This window comes from Triticum aestivum, chromosome 2A (assembly GCF_018294505.1).
Source record: "Triticum aestivum cultivar Chinese Spring chromosome 2A, IWGSC CS RefSeq v2.1, whole genome shotgun sequence".
Lineage (NCBI taxonomy): Eukaryota > Viridiplantae > Streptophyta > Magnoliopsida > Poales > Poaceae > Triticum > Triticum aestivum.
Window position 1 is genome coordinate 620,752,222 of NC_057797.1, and position 15,068 is coordinate 620,767,289.

A 15,068-nucleotide genomic window follows, 5' to 3' on the forward strand; every position below is an offset into this window, starting at 1 on the left:
GGCATGGGGCCAGAAGGGATTATGGGCCAAAATTTTAGGCTTTATTTGCCCACCCGTTAATGGGCCAGCAAGGATTAATCTCTTTTTTTCGAGGAGGCCAGCAAGGATTAATCGGCATGACAACTTATTAATCGGTCTAACTGGCCAATTAATCGGTCTGACAAGTTAACGCAACGAATAGGTATTATTTGATTCGGCCATGCTATGAGTAGCGATTACTGGCCCATTAACTGATTAATCGGATGAATTCTTAAACAATGCTATTTATCATGAAAAACAATAACAAGCATTGATGCTGGACAAATCAGCTTACCAAAGTAAAGGAAAAAGATGCAGCTATCCATAATTTACCTGCCTCAATGCAACATCTCGAAAAACATACAACAAAACCCTTAGCCTGGACTATAATCCGTTGGTCGAACGATATGTGACCTAACAACAGGTGCATGACTCTAAGACAATGCCTTCAAGAAGAAATCGCCACTTGCATGTTGTTGTTGGCTGGTCCAACCAACAAGTTAGACTGGATGTATCGTCCCCGAAGCAGTTTTTGAGCCAACATATTCAACAAGAATATGACGTGCGGACATCTGCTGCGCGTATATGTGGAATGATAAACCATGGGGTTTCATCCCAAAAGAATATGACCACGATGTTAACATCTAGTGGTGTGATCCACTTCTCTATGGGTCTACTCACATAGAACTTGCCAGCCAAAGAAGAAATCGCCGGAAGATCTTATCACTGCCACGCTATATCATCTTGTCAATGATTGTTGTGCATGCCATGCATGGTAGCACATAATAAGATCTGTCACCAGATACATCTCCTCGGATGCCATGGCCTATAAGGGCCGGATCATATCCGGCCTCAGCGACATTCCCCGGTGGTGGCGAGGTAGAGGAGCACCACTTCACCCACAGGCTCCATCCTACCTGTGGCATTGAGCTACTGCTGGGCACACCACCCAACTAGGAGCTGTAGAGCGCACCCGATCCCGATCAACGCACGGGGCATCGGATCCGCGTGCCCTCATCACCACACCATCGAGCAAAAACCACCGTCGCTCCAAATGATCGGGTCGACCACCGTATCAACAAGATAGGAAATCCCCAACACCTTCGGTGCATGGCCCGTTGTCATAACAGTGCTGGCCGGTGGTAGTGGTGACGAGGGAGAGAGAGGAAGAAGGCAGGTATCGCCTCAGAGGAAACACTAGCGCCGTCTCGAAGGAGCAGGTCAAGTTGAGCTTTGCTCTACACGGGAATGGAGTTGCCTTTTTTAAGGCCCCCCTTAGCTGGTGAACCTTCGCCAGGAAGGGTGGCATTGTGTGTGGGGTTATTATTTCTTCAGAACAAGATGATATTTTCACAGATGAAACCTCAAAACTGTCATCCTACCAGAAAATGCCATGCCGCTATGAAGAAACGGTTACCCCCGACACAACTAAAACTACACAGAAAAACGTCCGAAATGCGAGCGAACGGCAACCAGATATAATTTCCGATTTTTTGAACATGGAGTGGAGTTACCTTGGTGAGTCCATGCTCGTGGGGCCCCAAACCACCGACCACGATCTTTTGCCCCTGGCGCGCCGTGCCGCACCATGATCCCATCGCAACGAAGCAAACACTTCACTTTTCCCTACCCTTATAATCGTCGTTCCGGTCGCACTCGTCTCGGAATCAGAACCAAAACCCCACCACGCGCACGCTCGTTAGCTCTCTGACTCTCGCTCCCCCGCGGCTACGCCAAACGATCATTTTCCTAGCGCCGCGAAGTCTTCTCCGCGCGCATGGACGCGTCGAGCGCGAGCGGCGAGAGTGGAAGCGGAGGCGGTCGCGGGACTGGCAGGAGGTGGAAGGGGAAGGGGGTGACGCCGATACAGGCGCGGCGGCAGCAGCAGCTGGCGCCGGTCTTCGAGGACGCGTCCGCGGCATTGCTGCGCCCGCTCAGGAAGATCGGGAGGAGCCCCGACCGCCTCCACCGGACCACGTCGTCGGCTCGTCGCTCTCCACTTCCTCGTCGTCGGCCCCGGCCTCTCCTCGGTCTTTCCCCGCCTCCGACGCCGTCGCGCCTTCCGCGCGGCACATCTTCCCCTTCGCGTATGAGCCCTCGGCGACGACGGCGCGCGAGAGCCCGCAGCTTCTCCGGCAGTACTCCAGTATGTCCCAACCAGCGTCGCCGCCGCCGCAGCAGCCTTTGCGGCACCAGCAGATGATCTCCTTCGGCGGGTCGCCTCCCTGCGCGACCCAGTCGTTCTTCATGCCAGCCGAGAGCACGCAGCAGCAGCAGCATCTGCTGCGGTACTGGAGCGAGGCGCTGAACCTGAGCCCCCGCGGCGGCCTGGCCGGCATGCCGCCTTCGCTGTACCAGCAGCTGCTGCGGGCGCCGCCCCCGCCGCAGAAACTGTACCGCGGCGTGCGGCAGCGGCACTGGGGTAAGTGGGTGGCGGAGATCCGCCTGCCACGGAATCGCACGCGGCTGTGGCTCGGCACCTTCGACACCGCAGAGGATGCCGCCATGGCGTACGACCGCGAGGCCTTCAAGCTCCGTGGCGAGAACGCGCGGCTCAACTTCCCCGATCGGTTCCTCGGGAAGGGCCGCGCAGGAGGGAGCGGCCGCACCAGCGCCACCAGCTCCGCTGCCCCCTCGGCCGCCGCCGGCACCGCTTCCTGCTCGTCGTCATCGTCGTCGCCTCCGCAAACTTCTGACGAGGCGCCGGCCAACACGCAGCAAGCTCCGCGGCAGCGGGAACAGCAGCACGCAGAATGGTCCACGCTTGAAAACCGAGCACAGCATCCACCCCCAACGAGTATTCCCCAGGATGGCGGCTCCCGCGACGCGGCTACGCCCTACTCGGCCGAAATGTTTCACTCGTCGGCGCCGTCCGGCGGCATGTGGGCTCAGGCCGACGAGTCATGGTTCAACGCATGGGGCCCTGGCAGCTCCTTCTGGGACTACGACATGGACGACAGTGCTCGCAGCCTCTTCATTCACCACCCCCGCTTCTCCGGTGAGGATGCCGGCATGTCGCATCCTGGCGCACAAGAAACACCACCGGCGACGGCAGCAGCAGGGACGTCGGACACAACATGCGATGACGTCCCGGTAACCTCTTCTTCAGTTCCTCCTCCAGAAACACACCAGACTCCAAACTTCATGTGAAGGTCTAAGCATGCATACTCATTCAAAGTTTGAACACCTTGGTGATCGATCTCGAGTAGGATTAGGACAGAGATGCACGCAGGTTGCAGTTTTTAAGACAACTTCTGCGGCATCACGCACTTACACATCACAGCATCGTTTCGGAAGCCATCTGGCCACACATTTATTTCCCAATACTACACTTTTCTTCTGGAAACCACAAGGGAATCCTGTACCTTGGCTGCAATTTTTTGGCCAGCTTGACGTATGGGGTGACCAATCAATCTCTCCTCCATTTACACATTTTAGCACATGTTGAATGTCTTAGATATTTGTTGTAGTCTTCAAAGTATGTTTGCTGCAAACCTAATCGTTTCATACATCTATGTGATGGCTCATATGATTTGGTATCTAGTATGCATGTTCTATTTATCATTGTACTTTGCTTTGAAACATTCCAGCTATTAATTGTTCAGCTATGCTACTTGTAAGTTGCTTGTTCATTTTCAACCTTGGGTACATTTTCTTGGCTTTCGGGGTCAGTATCAGGCCCTTTGTGTTTGATTAGAGTTCTGAACCTGGTACAATGGCAGGATATGTTATTAGACTTATTAACAAATCAAAAATTACCTTAAAACAACTGGTTTGTAATTGAATCATGCAAATGACTTTTAAAAAGACTAAATTCTCAAGTCGATTGTGCTACTTCTGGCCTGATCCATCATTTGCCTATTTCCTATGTCCCTATCACTGTTTTATAGCCCACTTCATCGAATCCCTACTAGGGCTAGTGATAAGTATCGAGGTGTCCTCATCTTTTGGTGACACCGTCAATAACCCTTCTGCAAACACGTGACAAATTTTGGGTTTTAGCAATAGTTATTCGAACTCAAGAGGGTTATTGACGGTGTCGGAACCATGGCGAACCCGACCACGAAGGTCCATTCCTGCATGCAATTGAAGGACAATAAAAGATAGTCTAAAATTGCAGATATGTATGAAGTGCTAGATAGATTGGGTTTTCGAAGATGCGCATTATGGTAGGTCTCACAACAGTCATGCCTACAACTAAGAGTAGCATTAGTTGGAATTTATCCAGACAAAACCTGAATCTCAGCCCTAGGGTTGCCGTTGTATATCAAGGATACAAGGCATGATCAAGATGGCATCCAAATCAAGGCGGATACCATTATGGATGTTGGAAATATGCCCTAAAAGCAATAATAAAGTTATTATTATTTTATGTCATTGTTCGTGATTAAGTTCATACTCTATGCTAGAATTGCATTAGTTACTTAATATGAGATTTGGAGGAAAACCTAATCACATGTATGAAATAATAAACATCAAAGAGATCCCTAGTCAAGCCTCACTCCACTAGCTCATGTATTATTGATGGTCTTCTTTTCTAATAATGGGCTCTAATAATGGGCATTGTTAATGTAAAATGGATACCAGCAATAATGATAACACATTGTTACAGTAACAATGGTGTTGGATAGACCCACTTACAAAACACTACGATATCATGTCGTCAATATTTTGTCGGTACTTTCTCATAATGTGTGAACGTTTACTTGCGGCCTTAGCCAATGAGAATGTTGTACACCCGGATACCGGATTGTTGATACATGGTCACCAAACATTACCACTGGTGCAGAGACACCCTATACAAACGGTTTTTACCCCCTTTCCGCGATGGAGTTTTAAACCATCGCCTTGCCTATGTGTGCAATAGGGGGGGGGGGTCTTTCCTACACGACCCAGAAACCGTCGGTGATAGGTCCTCCAGTCACACACACGGGGCAAAAAGAGCTCGTGCGTGATTGAGCGAGCCATCGCAGATAATTATACAGGCCCAATCATTTCCGTTCCTATGTACATCCCACGTAGTGAATCCAAAAAAATGTTTCCATTTGTATGTACATCACACATAGTTTTTTGTGGAAACGTTTGTGCAAGGTGGCCTAACACAAACATTTTTCGGGAGGAAGTCGTGTGTGATTGTTCATTGATCCAACACACCTACTTTATAAAAACTGTGTGGGTTGTTTGAGTTCATCGCCCACGGTGTTTTCTGAGAAACCGTTTGCAATAGAAAAGCCCAATAAGCCGGCTAATTGGCCAATTAATGGTAACCCATTTAGTAACCAAATTGAATTCATATCAAACACACCATATATTTCATATCCATATTACGGTAACCAGGATTTCATAATTGAATTACATCAGAATACAACATCAGATAAGATAGTTTCAGCACTCGGTTACACCGTATAGGCATATAGCTAGCTACGCCATTACACAAAGCACAAAGTTTCACATGCAACATCTAAAACCTTTGAAAAGTAGCATCATACACGGTAAATAGACAAATGAATCTAATCTGAAAAACTGCTGAAATGGAAGGCGAATATTGAGCTTTTAGTGATGTTGAATATCCTTGCAACTTTAGGCCAGTGGTTGTGGATAATTGCCCGCCCAACCTTCGTCCTCTTGAGGAATACTTTAATATTGTACCATGGATGTTGAATGAATACCTTCCTCGCCTCTTGACCATGCAGGTAGTCTGAGAGGTAATTATCGGTGAACTGTTGTGGAAAGGACTAAAAACAAAAATATGCATAAATATCTGTTCTAAATTTTGAAATGGCGCAAAGGAAAAAAACAAGGTAAAAGAGTTATTACCATCCTATAGCTGACGGATGTCTTCGTCATTGTGCAAACAAAGACCTTGTTGTTATTGGTCGCTAGTTTTTTTTATCCTAACAATCTTTATGAGTTTCTTGACTTGACTAAAATTCATGGACATCTCATTTCCCCATATGCAAAATGGATCGAACAGTGTGTCTAAACCTCTGACAGCAGGACCTGCATGTGCAAGATCAAATTGTTAAAAAAACTAAATATTAGAATGGTTCCTCCAATTGCATATAGTAATGTGGTATTAGCCAAAGGACCATGCAAGTGCAAACCTGGATGGTAAACCTCAGCGCCTCGCATTGTTTCCCTGCAACACATATGAGGTAGATATTGATCGGGTTAAGTGAGAATTGGCATACTATCAGTAGAATATATTAATGGAAAATAAACAAATTGCAGATCCAGTAGATTAATTCGAGTTGCATGGAAAAGTCAGTCAACTAAATCAATCATGCTAAACAACTTGGAAATATAGAAATTGTATATGTTTCTCATGTATTTAGTACGACCAAATTCGATTTATTTCTCACATGCATAACAATACAAAATTGTACCCATAACAAATGAACATCACATTGCAGAATTGAACCAAACACTTAACTGGACACCAGAACAAATGAATCAAATAGTTAACTGGACACCACATTGTAGAATAGAATGTATACTAGAAGATCGGACGTTGGTTAACCAGACCAATCATGCTTAAAAAGTACTAGGAAATATATCAATTGTTGAACCAAACTGTTAACTGAACATCAAATTTTAGAAGATCAGATTGCATATTAACATTACAATGGACAATTCACTATAAGGCACCGGTTGTGGCCTCGAGAAAACACCACAAACTATCGTTTAAAGCAGCCAACCGTGTGGCGGCATCTGATACGTCTCCAACGTATCTATAATTTTTGATTGTTCCATGCTATTATATTATCAACCTTGGATGTTTTATATGCATTTATATGCTATTTTATATGATTTTTGGGACTAACCTATTAACCTAGAACCTAGTGCCAGTTTCTGTTTTTCCCTTGTTTTAGAGTATCGCAGAAAAGAAAAATCAAATGGAGTCCAATTCACCTGAAACTTTACGGAACTTATTTTTTGGACCAGAAGAAGCCCCCGGAGTATCGGAGTTGGACCAGGAGAGTCCCGGCCTGCCCACGAGGGTGGGGGCGCGCCCACCCCCCTGGGCACGCCCCCCTACCTCGTGGGCAGCCTGGAGGTCCACCGATGTACTTATTCCTCCCATATATACCCATATACCCTAAAAACTTCGGGAAGCACAATATATCGGGAGTCCCGCCGCCAGAAGCCTCCGTAGCCACCGAAAACCAATCTAGACCCATTCCGGCACCCTGCCGGAGGGGGCAATCCCTCTCCGGTGTCCATCTTCATCATCCCGGTGCTCTCCATGACGAGGAGGGAGTAGTTCTTCCTCGGGGCTGAGGGTATGTACTAGTAGCTATGTGTTTGATCTCTCTCTATCTCGTGTTCTTGAGGTGATACGACCTTGATGTATCGCGAGCTTTACTATTATAGTTGGATCTTATGATGTCTCTCCCCCTCTACTCTCTTGTAATGGGTTGAGTTTTCCCTTTGAAGTTATCTTATGGATTGAGTCTTTAAGGATTTGAGAACACTTGATGTATGTCTTGCATGGGATACCCGTGGTGACAATGGGGTATTCTATTGATCCACTTGATGTATGATTTGGTGATCAACTTGCGGGTTCCGTGACCTTGGGAATCTATGCATAGGGGTTGGCACACGTTTTTGTCTTGACTCTCCGGTTGAATCTTTGGGGCACTCTTTGAGCTTCTATGTGTTGGTGGAATAGATGAATTTGAGATTGTGTGATGCATATCGTATAATCATACCCACGGATACTTGAGGTGACATTGGAGTATCTAGGTGACATTAGGGTTTTGGTTGATTTGTGTCTTAAGGTGTTATTCTAGTACGAACTCTAGGGCTGTTTGTGACACTTATAGGAATAGCCCAACGGATTGATTGGAAAGAATAACTTTGAGGTGGTTCCGTACCCTACCATAATCTCTTCGTTTGTTCTCCGCTATTAGTGACTTTGGAGTGACTCTTTGTTGCATGTTGAGGGATAGTTATGTGATCCAATTATGTTATTATTGTTGAGAGAACTTGCACTAGTGAAAGTATGAACCCTAGGCCTTGTTTCCTAGCATTGCAATACCGTTTACGCTCACTTTTACCATTAGTTACCTTGCTGTTTTTATATTTTCAAATTGCAAAAACCTTTATCTACCATCCATATTGCACTTGTATCATCATCTCTTCGCCGAACTAGTGCACCTATACAATCTACCATTGTATTGGGTGTGTTGGGGACACAAGAGACTCTTTGTTATTTGGTTGAAGGGTTGCTTGAGAGAGACCATCTTCATCCTATGCCTCCTACGGATTGATAAACCTTAGGTCATCCACTTGAGGGAAATTTTCTACCGTCCTACAAACCTCCGCACTTGGAGGCCCAACAACGTCTACAAGAAGAAGGTTGTGTAGTAGACATCAAGCTCTTTTCTGGCGCCGTTGCCGGGGAGGTTAGCGCTTGAAGGTATATCTTTAGATCTTGCAATCGAGACTTTTAGTTTCTTGTTTTATCACTAGTTTAGTTTATAAAAGAAAACTATAAAAAATGGAATTGAGTTTACCTCATACGCTTCATCTTTTTAATATCTTTCGTGAGTATGATGGAAAGGAAAATTGTGCCAAAGTGTTAGAAGAAGAATGCATTAAAATGTTTGGCACTAAATCTTTGAATGATGAGTATGATTGCAATGTTGTTAGTATGAACTCCTTGAATATCCATAGTACTAATGATGATTGCACTAGTTATGATGAAAATGTCTCCTATAAACATGTCAATTTTTGTGGAGTGCATTGGGTTTGCAAGTACACACCAATTAGGGAAGATAGATTTTGCAAGAGGCATAAGTACTTAGAAACTAAATTGTTGCAAGAAAGGCTAGATGTTTGTGCTGAAAATTTAAATTTTCTAGGCCATACTTGTGATCTTTGCAATGAACGTGGTCATTTAACCATCCGATGCAAATTGTTTCATGATCTAATCGTTTCCAAAAATTGTGATGACTTGATTTCTCTTGCACATCATAATGAACTTAGTTTGCTTACGGGTTACGAAGAAATGAAACGTATAACTAACTATCTTCCAGTATTTGCCCGTGATAAACTTCTTGGCTTTGATCTAGAGTAAATTTATATGTATTGTGCGGTGAATTGTATTGAAAATCCTTATATTGCCAACTACATAAAGAAAAGAAAAGAAATAGAAGATGAAGAGAATACTAATGAAAGGGAAGAGACTTCCCAATACCCTCCTATTATTTCTTATGATGAATCAGGTAACGAGGAGGAGCCTCCTATTCAACCAATCTCATTAATAAGGAGTTTCAAAAAGAGGATTGAACCCACACATGATGTGGTGGAAGAAGAAGAAAAGAAAAAGGAAGAGAGGTAAAAAGATATCTCCCAAATAATGCTGCTCCTATTACTATTGTGCCTCATGAAAATATAATTGTGGAATATAATGATACTTCTTATGATATTGAAAATCTTTTTGGCACTTGCTTGGAAGAATATGATAATTGCTATACTATTGGTGCTATCCATACTATTAATGATGAGAGTGATTATGCTTATGATATGAAAAAGTCCAAGCTTGGGGATGCTATGTTTGATGAAGATGATGTTTTTGAGAATATATTTGCTGCAATTAATGTTTGTCCCAAGCTTGGGGATGCTACGTTTAATGAAGCTGATATTTTTAGTCTCCCAAGTTTTGATATGCAAATTTATAATGATGATAGCATGCCTCCTACCTATGATGATTATTGTGATGATACTTATGCTATAAAAAGTAGTGATTATATTTATAAAACTTGTCATGATTATGATTACCCCTTTTCTAAACATTACTTTTTTAATGTGGAAACAATTTATAGTATTCGAGTCTCTTATGATACTCCCACTATTCCGAATGAGAAGAATTTTGCATATGTGGAGAGTAATAAAAATTCTATGCTTGTAGATCATGAAAAGAATGCTTTAGGTGCTGGTTATATTGTTGAATTCATTCATGATGCTACTGAAATTATTATGAGGGAGGAATATATGCTTGTAGGAATTGCAATAATATCAAGTTTCCTCTCTATGTGCTTAAAGTTTTGAAGTTATGCTTGTTTTACCTTCCTATGCAAGTTGATTCTTGTTTCCATAAGTTGTTTGCTCACAAAATCCCTATGCATAGGAAGTGGGTTAGACTTAAATGTTTTAGTCATATTCTTCATGATGCTCTCTTTATGTATCAATTCTTATCCTTTATGTGAGCGTCATTGAAATCATCATGCCTAGCTAGGGGCGTTAAACGATAGCGCTTGTTGGGAGGCAACCCAACTTTATTTTGGTTCCTTGCTTTTTGTTCCTGTTTAGTAATAAATAATTCATCTAGCCTCTGTTTAGATGTAGTTTTATGTTTTAATTAGTGTTTGTGCCAAGTAGAACCTTTGGGAAGACTTGGGGAAAGTGTTTGCGATCATGCTGTAAAAAACAGAAAATTTAGCGCTCACGAGAATTGCTGCCATTTTTTATTGGAGAGTGCTATTTAGTTAATTATTTTTGCATATGATCAATAGAAAAATTACTCAGGTCCAAAAATTTATTTTATAATTTTTGGGGTTCCATAAGTTTGCGTTAGTTACAGATTACTACAGACTGTTCTGTTTTTGACAGATTCTGTTTTTCATGTGTTGTTTACTTATTTTGATGAATCTATGGCTAGTAAAAGTTTATAAACCATAGAGAAGTTGGAGTACAGTAGGTTTAACACAAATATAAATAAAGAATGAGTTCATTACAGTACCTCGAAGTGGTGTTTTGTTTTCTTTCGCTAACGGAGCTTACGAGTTTTCTGTTAAGTTTTGTGTTATGAAGTTTTCAAGTTTTGGGTAAAGATTCGATGGATTATGGAATAAGGAGTGGCAAGAGCCTAAGCTTGGGGATTCCTAAGGCACCCCAAGGAAATATTCAAGGACAACCAAGAGCCTAAGCTTGGGGATGCCCCGGAAGGCATCCCCTCTTTCGTCTTCGTTCATCGGTAACTTTACTTGGAGCTATATTTTTATTTACCACATGATATGTGTTTTGCTTGGAGCGTCATTTTATTTTATTTAGTTTTGCTTGCTGTTTGAATAAAATACCAAGATCTGAAATTATTATATGTTAGAGAGTCTTCACATAGTTGCATAATTATTCGACTACTCATTAATCTTCACTTATATCTTTCGGAGTAGTTTGTTGTTGCTCTAGTGCTTCACTTATATTATTTTGAGAGTCCTAAACAGCATGGTAATTTGCTTTGATTATGAATTTAGTCCTAATATGATGGGCATACAAGAGGGATATAATAAAAACTTTCATATAAAGTGCATTGAATACTATGAGAAGTTTGATACTTGATGATTGTTTTGAGATATGGAGATGGTGATATTAGAGTCATGCTAGTTGAGTAGTTGTGGATTCGAGAGATACTTGTGTTAAAGTTTGTGATTCCCATAGCATGCACGTATGGTGAACCGTTATGCGATGAAGTTGGAGCATGATTTATTTATTGATTGTCTTCCTTATGAGTGGCGGTCGGGGACGAGCGATGGTCTTTTCCTACCAATCTATCCCCATAGGAGCATGCACTTAGTACTTTGTTTCAATAACTAATATATTTTTGCAATAAGTATGTGAGTTCTTTATGACTAATGTTGAGTCCATGGATTATATGCACTCTCACCCTTCCATCATTGCTAGCCTCTCTAGTACCGCGCAACTTTCGCCGGTACAATAAACCCACCATATATCTTCCTCAAAACAGCCACCATACCTACCTATCATGGCATTTCCATAGCCATTCCGAGATATATTGTCATGCAACTTTCCACCGTTCCGTTATTATGACATGCTTCATCATTTTCATATTGCTTTCCATGATCATGTAGTTGACATCGTATTTGTGGCAAAGCCACCGTTCATAATTCTTTCATACATGTACACCGCCGGAGGCATTCATATAGAGTCATATCTTGTTCTAAGTAAATAAAAGTGTGATGATCATCATTATTAGAGCATTGTCCCAATGAGGAAAGGATGATGGAGACTATGATTCCCCCGCAAGTCGGGATGAGACTCCGGACGAAAAATAAAAAAAGAGAAAAAAGAGGCCATAAAAAGAGAAAAGGCCCAAATAAAAAAATAAAAAAATGAGAGAAAAAGAGAGAAGGGGTAATGCTACTATTCTTTTACCACACTTGTGCTTCAAAGTAGCACCATGATCTTCATGATAGAGAGTCTCCTATGTTGTCACTTTCATATACTAGTGGGAATCTTTCATTATAGAACTTGGCTTGTATATTCCAATTATGGGCTTCCTCAAAATGCCCTAGGTCTTCGTGAGCAAGCAAGTTGGATGCACACCCACTTAGTTTCTTTTGTTGAGCTTTCATACACTTATAGCTCTAATGCATCCGTTGCATGGCAATCCCTACTCACTCACATTGATATCTATTAATGGACATCTCCATAGCCCATTGATACGCCTAGTTGATGTGAGACCATCTTCTCCCTTTTTGTCTTCTCCACAACCACCCTTCTATTCCACCTATAGTGTTATATTCATGGCTCACGCTCATATATTGCGTGAAGATTGAAAAACTTTTAAGAACATCAAAAGTATGAAACAATTGCTTGGCTTGTCATCGGGGTTGTGCATGATTTGAATACGTTGTGTGGTGAAGATGGAGCATAGCCAGACTATATGATTTTGTAGGGATAACTTTCTTTGACCATGTTATTTTTAGAAGACATGATTACTTGGTTAGTATGCTTGAAGTATTATTATTTTTATGTCAATATTAAATTTTTGTCTTGAATCTTATGGGTCTGAATATTCTTGCCACAATAAAGAATTACATAGAGAAATATGTTAGGTAGCATTCCACGTCAAAAATTCTGTTTTTATCATTTACCTACTCGAAGACGAGCAGGAATTAAGCTTGGGGATGCTGATACGTCTCCAACGTATCTATAATTTTTTATTGTTCCATGCTATTATATTATCGACCTTGGATGTTTTATATGCATTTATATGTTATTTTATATGATTTTTTGGACTAACCTATTAACCTAGAGCCCAATGCCAGTTTCTGTTTTTTCCTTGTTTTAGAGTATCGCAGAAAAGGAAAATCAAACGGAATCCAATTGACCTGAAACTTCATGGAACTTATTTTTGGACCAGAAGAAGCCCATGGAGTATCAGAGTTGGACCAGGAGAGTCCCGGGCTGCCCACGAGGGTGGGGGCGCGCCCACCACCCTGGGCACGCCCCCTACCTCGTGGACAGCCCGAAGGTCCACCGACGTACTTCTTCCTCCCATATATACCCATATACCCTAAAAACTTCGGGAAGCACAATAGATCGGGAGTTCCGCTGCCAGAACACTACTAGGGAAAACCTTATACATAGAAGTTTATCAGTAGCGAGGTTTAAAAATGGGCGCTACTGCTAATTAGTAGTAGCGAGGGGTATAAAAACCACGCTATTAATAAATTGATAGTAGTAGCGAGGGGTATAAACCCGCGCTGCTACTAAATGGTCTCCAACAATGTCTCCGGGATAGGCCATAGTAGTAGCGAGGGGTATAAAACCGGCGCTACTACTAAATAAGTAGTAGTAGCGCATGTAAGACCCCACGCTACTTTTTTTTAAAGTAAGACCCCACGCTACTACTAAGCGTGTCCACCCCGGCCCGATCCATCCCACCCCACCAACCGTCGTCCCACTCCACCCACCCCCGTCTTAAAAAAATCCACCTCCGATCTAGATCCCCTCCTCCCGCACGAGGATCCTCTACCGTTCGGCAGCCTGCCGTTCTACCACTGACATGTGGGCCTGTGGGAAACCTGGCCCACATGTCAGCGGCCCAACGTCACCTAGCACACGGCAGAGGAGCCGTGTCCCCTCCTCCCGCGGCTGCAGGGCGCGCCAGTCGCCCTTCTTCCGCGACCTCGCCTCCCCCGTCCCCCATGGAGCAGCAGAGGAGGGAGACCAGGCGCCCAGATCCGCCCTTCTGCGGCCTGAGCCAACACCGGCCATGGCGCGACCCAGCAGGTGAGGAGGGAGACCAGGAGTGAGGGGGTGATGGCCATGGGCGGCTACAACGCGTTCCTAGCGACCACGCTGCCGCCGGAGCACCGCATCTATGACCCGGACGCGGAGTCGCTGTAGTCGGCCACGACCACGTTCCTCACGGTGTTCCCCTGGGGCTTCGCCATCGAGGTGCTGGACGTGTACAGCGGCCCGCCCATGGGTGTCTTCAAGTTCCGGCTAGGGCTACATGGAGGGCCCGTTCAAGGGCCACCCTCCGCACGGCCACCGCGTTGAGTTCTTCGACGTCCGTGTCTTCCACGTAAGTTCATTTGACAGTAATTAATGGTGTATTATTGGTTTTGTTCAAAGATAAGTGACCTGCAACCCTGTGATGATATATAGGTCGATGAAGACACCAAGGTGGAGAAGGCAGAGTTCTTCTACGAGCGTGGCAACTTCCTCGCAAACTTCTTGTCTGCGCCTGCTACTTCTGCTTCTGCTGCGTCGGCTTCAAGTTGCCCTGTGATGAGAGGAGACTGAAGCGCGATAGAATCGATGAAACATGCTTGTCACTAGCTAGTATTGTCTTCAGGCTCTCTCTCTCTCTCTCTCTCTCGGGAGGACGCCGCCCTTCCTCTGCTCCCTGTCCAAGCAAGCGAGCTCTGGATCCACCCCCACAACCACGGCATCGGCACCGGCACCGGAGGCCATGGAGATGCAGCTCCGTCGCACAGTCGTCGAGCCAAGGTACTCACTCCCCTCTTCCTTTCGCTTCGCTCATGGGTCATCAAATTTGCTTGCTACAGAAACATTAGAGAGGACAAGTCAATAAAACTGAACCTTTCTTCAGAGACGAGATGAGAGGAGAAAAGTTTGATATTTTCCTGTGATTGGAGACAGTAGGAAAATTTGACACTTGCGGAAATGCCAAGCTGATTAGGCATAGGAACCCAATCCATTCTGATTAGGGAGAGCCACTAGTAATTGCAGCAGACTTGACTTTGCACTCGTACGTTCAGACGAATGAATAT

General features: G+C 44.0%; 1 protein-coding gene and 1 pseudogene across 1 annotated transcript; both read left to right on the forward strand.

The window, feature by feature from the left end:
- The first annotated feature begins 1,795 nt into the window (after positions 1–1,795).
- Positions 1,796–3,446, forward strand: LOC123185723 (ethylene-responsive transcription factor ERF053). Its single transcript, XM_044597554.1, has 2 exons — positions 1,796–1,877; positions 2,075–3,446. The coding sequence occupies exons 1-2, from the start codon at positions 1,796–1,798 to the stop codon at positions 3,166–3,168; spliced, it is 1,176 nt and encodes a 391-aa protein (XP_044453489.1). The 3' UTR covers positions 3,169–3,446.
- Positions 3,447–4,065: 619 nt separating this feature from the next.
- LOC123191787 (pathogen-related protein-like) lies at positions 4,066–14,577 on the forward strand (annotated as a pseudogene).
- The last annotated feature ends 491 nt before the right edge of the window (positions 14,578–15,068 follow it).